This window comes from Electrophorus electricus, chromosome 1, assembly GCF_013358815.1.
Source record: "Electrophorus electricus isolate fEleEle1 chromosome 1, fEleEle1.pri, whole genome shotgun sequence".
NCBI classification, from domain to species: Eukaryota; Metazoa; Chordata; class Actinopteri; order Gymnotiformes; family Gymnotidae; genus Electrophorus; species Electrophorus electricus.
Window position 1 is genome coordinate 33,263,531 of NC_049535.1, and position 6,889 is coordinate 33,270,419.

Consider the following 6,889-nt stretch of genomic DNA (forward strand, 5'->3'; position numbering starts at 1 on the left):
TTTGGTATAGTCTGCATGGAACCTGACCTACCTTATGTGAACAACTCAGACTGGGGCCAGTTTTAGTTTAATGGTTCTGGGAATTGTTTTTTTTTGGGGGGGGGGGGGGGTTTACACACTGTGCCTACTGATATAAATCAGGAGTTATTTGAATGTACCAGCCTGAGGATTCAGCCTGAACTCATGCATCCTTTTTTGCCTACTTCCCACATGCTGATGAGCCAGGTCACAAAGCACAAATCATCTCAGATCTGGTTCCAGGACTAGGACCATGAGTTCAGTTCTCTTCAGTGGCCTCCCCAGTCACCATATCTGATTCAAATAAAGCTTCACAGCATCAGCATGCAGCCAAGTCTGCAACATGGCCCAAAAAACACCTTGTGGAATCTGAACCACAGACACATGACTGTTCTGAATAAATGATGTGAAATGAAGTGAAAGTGACAGGTAAGCGTATAATGTGGTATAGGAATAGGGCACAGCAAAGCCTATTGTTTACCCATCAGGCTGAGCTGGTAGAAGCATCACCATTTGCCAGTGAAAAATTGACCATTGATGAACATGAAAGTTTAAAAAAAATTAAATTAAAAATTAAAAATCTGCATAGCAATTGATTGGCTACAGATTAACTACACAACCAAAAACATCCACTTCTAATAAAGTGGCTGCTGATATTATATTTGGCATTGAGAAACAGGTGTTGAGACATGTAGCAACAAAGTAATGTTTTCACCCCAAATTTTATTTTCTTAAAAAATAATAATAAAGCAGGAAAAATGAACACATCCTATTGGGTATAATGCAACCCAGCTGTACCCAGATCAGTGATCAACCTAAATGACTATTTATTCAGCCCCTGCACCTTTTTGTTCACAATAACATGCAGTGCAAGTTTTGCTGAAATTGGCTAAGCCTAATCCAAGGAAAAAACATTAACCTACCACTAGGCTTAATCAGTGTTTAGCACTCTGGCTTATTTAGAGGTAACAAGTGTCAGTTTCTCAGTCACACACAAAGCCTAGGCATAGCAAAGTAGGAAGTAAGGCCCAAAAAAAAAAAACCCCAAAAGACACCCCAGTGGTGTAGCCTAAGACTAGACTTAATCAGTATGAAAAAATGACTTTACACATCACAAAATGGGGCAGTATCTAAGTCCATTTGAAGTTCATGCATAATCAGCATTAAAAAAAAACAAAAAAAAAAAAACTTAACATCTAAGTGCTCACAGCACAAAAGATGAAAAACCATGAGTCAGAGGGGGACCGAGCTGCAGACCTCAACAGTGAAAAGGTCCAATATTACAGCAGCCATGACTGCATTTGAGAAGATTACACTAAACTCTGCAGCTTCCATCCAGCCATCGCAGTTTCTACCTACAACTCAAGATGTAAAAAGCAGAATCACTATCATCAGAAAATAAAACCAGAATGAACCCGCAAAGAAACCATTTTATTATGGCGCCCTCTACTGGCAACAAGCAAGGTTCTTTAGCACAGCCAGGATAAAAGTCCAAGCAAGACTGTGAGCACATGCAGCCAATCACAAGGTTTGAAACTGCTGCCTAATTTAGAACAATACTTTATTTTTATTTACTGTGAACACAGAGGACTCCTCACATGGAACTGCAAAAATATGCCAACGATCAGCATTTGTCCCTGCACGCAGACGCATGCCGATTGGCTGATGGAGTGTCGTTGGGCAATGAAACACTCAAGAGGCTTTATCTTAAAACAAAAAACAAACAAAACAAAAAAAAAAGTTTTAAAAGTAAAGAAAAACGAAGGGGGTGATTCATGGACATGTTGCTGTATTGACAGGCTTAAAGACTGCACAACACGGTCAAAGTGAGTGAACTTGAAGACGATGTACAGGCAAGAGGGATGCAGTGCATGTTTGTGTGCATGTCTTAATTGACGCCCCCCCCATCATTTCACACCAGGCAGTTAATTCCTTCATGACAAGTGACCCAACGACTATAATACAGGTAAAACAAAAAATGTTGTGTGAGTATTGCACAATAAAAAAAGCGCCACCTCTCCTCTCGCGCCATCATTGAATACAAACTCAGTGTCCATATAAAAGCCAGAAACTTTCCCTCTCCATCAATAATGGATTCCATAACCATAAGACACAGATCTAAAACTAACCAGGCCACGCACACAATACATGCACTGATGTCCCTCAAGAGTTGCCCAAAACACATACATACGTACACACACACACGGTTCTAACGCATTCTATATTCTGATGTCTTGGACATCTCACAGAGTTGACCCTTGAAGTCAATATCTACAGTGAAGTCCAGGTCTCTCTGTAGAACAGACAAAAAGAAAGATGATCAGATGATGGCACAGCAAAAATAATTAATGCAGTCATCCCCAGGGGTGTGGGGCTTACGTTGTTCTTGACGTTGGGTTTCATGCTGATGGTGCCAAATATCTCCTCTCCAGTCTTTACCGTCAGATAGTCATCAAGATAAAACACAGTCTGCTTCCAATGAGTGTAAGGAGACTCAGGACCTGATAAAGAGAATTTAATTTAAATCCAAGAGAAAAAAAAAAAAAAAGATTCTCATTTAGATAGAATATATTCACTGCAAATTTATTGTAGCTATTTGACATCCTCAGGTATTCTCAATCACAACCAATAACACGGAATGATTTAAAACAGTGAATGCACTTGTGTAAGCTCCAGGATAACAGTGTAGGCAGACATGATGCTGACTTGGGTCGAAGATTTTAACAAAAAGCCACCAGACTATACTATATAAACCTGAACATATAGTTAAAGCCTGAGTGGACTCAGCCAATCTCCATCCACATTCGCATACCTATTAAACTTAACCAGGAATGCTTGGTTTAGTGACTCCAGCAATTTTCAGCAAAGCCTGATTACGTTAGGCCTGCTCCACAGCTCGTCTCCAGGACAACACAACCATGTGCATCAGCTCCAGGAGCAGGCAGACGCTGCATACAGCCACTCACTGGTGGAAAAGCCGGTCCTCTTGTGGCAGCGTGTGAACTCAATGTTGAAGTAGGTGACCAGCGCATGGATGTAATCGTTCCGCTTCACCTGCAGGCAGAAGGGTGAGGTGAAGGACAGGTCCTCGATCTTCACCGTGTAGATGTCCACTTCCTGACACACACACACACACACACACACACACACACACAACAAAAAATTGGCATTTACTTCTTAAGTTTTTGTATTGTTTGTATTTCCACAGACCTTTTTTCCCCCCAAACAAATGAGCCAAGTTTCAAGTATGGCATTGAATACTCATCAAAAAAAAAAATTTTTTTTTTGAGCATGATACTTACCATGTTCTGTCACACTAATGACACCACCCCACCAATATTTATACATGTAAATTTAAAAACACCAATATAAAAATTGCCCTAAACAAAAGGATGAACCCAGATCTAGAGAGAGACATCGGGTCTACCCGTGAACTCACCTTAATGAGGCAGGCACTGCTCACAAGCTGTTTGGGGTCAACGACATCCACCAACGGCTCCTTAATGGCAACCTCTTTAATACAGGACATGTCAAACCCATACACGTTCTCCCACCCTGATAAAAGAATCAAGGAGTCATTAAAACAGTATTTACTTGCACAACAGGATGAGAAAACCAGATAACTACATGCAGAATTCGGCAAACTGAGCACACAAGCCAAAAACTCACAGTGGATTTTGTAATCCTTGTACTGTCGATCCTCGATAGCCGTGATGTAAAGGGTAGCCCGATCAGGGAAGATAAGCCCATCGGGTTTCTGTCAAGGATGAAATGACCATTATAAAAAGGTATTAACCAACATTGAATTTAAGCTTACATTCAACGGTATCAATAGGTTGACTGGCAACAGGTGGGAGCATTCTGGCACTCTTGGGGAAAGGAATCATTGTACACCCTCACCAGCCACTTGTCCCGTGCATAGATGACGGTGTTGAGCATTGACTCGTAGAAGAGACAGTATCCCATCCACTCAGAGATAATGATGTCTACATGATCCACTGGGAGCTCCACCTCCTCTACTTTCCCCTTGATGATGGTCACAACTGGAAATCAAAGGGAAAACTGTCAATAGCAACATTGATGAAGTATTCAAGGTGGAAAAAGTTTAACATTTCAAAAAAAGCTTCATTTGCATGTGAAAGATGATTGGCTGGAGGCTAAACAATGTGGGAGCCCTGTGTTCTCCCATTGGCTGTGTCCAAAACCATACCGCACTAATTAATGGACTGATGGAGGCAGCTTATATCTTTAGCATGGTAATATGCTGCAGTGTTAGTCAAAACCAATAGGGCAGAGACAGACTTTGCAAGAGTCCAAGACAAGACCGAGACACGGACACAACCTTCCCCACTCCCCAAAAAATAACTTGCATTGTTCTACTTTATTTATTTAAATCTTCTGTGAAAGTATAACTATGCATCTACCAATAATAAATAAGTCTCTACTTCTATAAAAAGTTCCTCAGAATTTAAAACCGAAAACCTGGACAAACTAAGCAAAAAGGTTGCATATAATAATTAATTTTGCATCAATGCAAGCATGATTTTAGTCTGATAAAATGTAAAATGGCAGAGAAAGTGTCTAAATGGCAAAGATCATTAGTGCTATGAAAGTGTGAAACCAAGCTTACTGTGATCAAGCTTGTTGGCCTTGACGATCTTCACAGCATAGTCTGATATGCTGCTACACTCGATCTAGGAATACACACAGCATTAATAGTCAGGCGCTTTTACAGCTGATCCATCTTAAATGTATTACAATGCTGATCTAGATAGCTGGACATCTGCATAGATCTCAAGCAGGACTTGTACTCACGCCAATAACTTTCTTGGCACCAGCCTTGGCCGCAAACATGCACAGGATACCTGTCCCACTGCCCACATCCAGAACCACCTTATCCTTGAACAGATGCTTGTTGTGAAACATGGAATTCCTGTACGTGAGAGTGCGCACCTCATCCTTCAGCATCTCCTGAAGTCAGGAAAACAGAAAGGATAAGGAAATAGGGCACTGCAAGACAGGCCAACAGGGAACTTAAATCTGTTCTCTTGCTAATTGGGTTAATCTTGCTGTTCTAGACACCCGATGAACTTGTACATGTATTATAAATAAAATTCCAAAAGATATTTAATATGTTGCATGAGACTTTTCCCATTCATTTCGCATCAGTAGTGAAGATATGAGGATACAAAGTTCACATTAACGCTGACCTCATGGATACCGAAGTGAGCATAGGAATCGAAGTAGTAGTCCTTGGATGTCATATCTTCGGCCGCAGGCTTTGCTGAGCTTTCTCCCTGGGACACCTCGGGAAAAGTGGAGGGGGGTGTTACATTTTTTTTTAAACAACATTATCCAATTTATACTTTGAGTTCACCAATACATTTTATTCCAATACCAAAGCAAAGTTTTATTCAAGTTGGTTAAAATATGATGCCCGTTTTGGGAGGTTACCTTTGATCTTCCAATTTCAAATTTCACTAGTGAGGAGGGAACAGGCTCGTTCGGACAAAGGCTTAGCTTACATTACAGATACCGGCACACGTGGTACGGGAAAGAAACGGGCCTATCGTCATTGTAGTTTACTACTATATCTTACGGTTATAGCTAACGGTTCCCACGTCAATACTAACCATTACTCGCCATATTAGCTAGTCAACCTTGTGAATGGAGCTCAGCAGACTTGAAACGACTGATTTCAAAGGAAGCTATAGCAAGTTAGGTTAGCTAATAGCTGAATAGTACAATTTACGTTAGCTAGCTACATCTAAATGTACCAGCTATATAACACTAACGGGGCATGTAAGTGTTGGTGTTTTTGTGTCAATTTGGAAGTTAATCCAATAAACTACGCTGTAACGCCCCGCTTTACCACCGAGTGAATAGCTAAGTAGCTAACGAGCTAGCGAGTCCCATGCGGTCTGTGCGAAAACCGACAATTACGCTCAGCCAAGGTAGCTAGGAGAGCTAGGTTATTATACTGCGATTCTGTGAGAGACTACTAAACGTTTAACAGCAGTAACTACGTAATTTACAGCCGCACTGCTGGATTAAGCGTTTGTACCGGGCAGTCGCGTTAAACTATTAAAATGGATGCGCCGGTATAGCTTTAACAGGGAGCCCTTAGCTGGACAACGACGGCTAGCTGGCCATCTACGCAATAACCAAATTCATGAAAGGAACCTGCCAACAGTACCTTAATTTATCCCTCTGAGGTGAAAGACAACTCGAAGTAAGCGTAATAATGGTTTGCCCTCTGTCCCGGCCTGGCACACCAGAGCTTTGTGTCATATCTGCTTACCTCCATTCTGTCCGTCGTCTCCGCCATTTCGACGATAAATTTGAGTCCGCGGGTGCAGCTCGGAACACGAACGTTCTCTTTTACGCTCGCGCACTTGCCCGACTCTTTCATTGGACGGTTCGTGCAGGGCCCGCCCCATACACCGCCTTTTCCTCTAAAACCAGTCATCATTGGTTTAAAATTAGAGTATATTTTTCCGCTTTTAATGCAAGTGTTCAATTGGAATAGATAAGCTTCCGTCAAAGGACTTGTAGGCCTATTTAATTAAGTAGATTTTATTTACCCCAACCTACTCGTTATTCGTCCAATAGTTTATTTATACTTTTAATTTTTACCCTACAACTTAAAGTGTATGTCTAGGTAAACTAATAAATAAATCAACAATGTTTCATTTAGCCTAATGGGATTTATTTAGGTTAGATAAAGCTAACGTTATGTAGCCTCATTTACCCACCTATCTATATTTATTACAACCTTATATCAGACAAGGTTTGGTAGTAGCAGACTACATGTAGCGATTAGGTAATCAGGGTACAAAAAATGTAATTGTATTATGTTACGCTTACAGAA

The 6,889-nt window shown here is 41.0% G+C and overlaps 1 protein-coding gene across 2 annotated transcripts; it reads right to left on the bottom strand.

The window, feature by feature from the left end:
• Positions 1–721: 721 nt before the first annotated feature.
• prmt1 (protein arginine methyltransferase 1) lies at positions 722–6,393 on the bottom strand. Of its 2 annotated transcripts, none has more exons than XM_027014727.2 (10): positions 6,320–6,393; positions 5,229–5,315; positions 4,834–4,989; positions 4,649–4,712; positions 3,919–4,061; positions 3,688–3,775; positions 3,458–3,573; positions 2,985–3,135; positions 2,398–2,519; positions 722–2,311 (listed from the first exon to the last, which is right to left on the bottom strand). In XM_027014727.2, the coding sequence occupies exons 1-10, from the start codon at positions 6,344–6,346 to the stop codon at positions 2,228–2,230; spliced, it is 1,038 nt and encodes a 345-aa protein (XP_026870528.1). In that variant the 5' UTR covers positions 6,347–6,393; the 3' UTR covers positions 722–2,227. The 2 variants fall into 2 exon arrangements, with proteins under 2 accessions (XP_026870528.1, XP_026870527.1); XM_027014726.2 differs by having other exon boundaries at positions 5,229–5,324; positions 6,320–6,391.
• Positions 6,394–6,889: the final 496 nt, after the last annotated feature.

Coding starts and splice junctions, on each gene's coding strand:
- prmt1 (XM_027014726.2), bottom strand. CDS start 6,346: ATGGCGGAGACGACGGACAGAATGGAG. Junction 2,520..2,984: donor GAGGACCGGCTTTTCCACCA/GTGAGTGGCTGT, acceptor TCTCTTTATCAG/GTCCTGAGTCTCCTTACACT. Junction 2,312..2,397: donor AACCCAACGTCAAGAACAAC/GTAAGCCCCACA, acceptor TCTGTTCTACAG/AGAGACCTGGACTTCACTGT.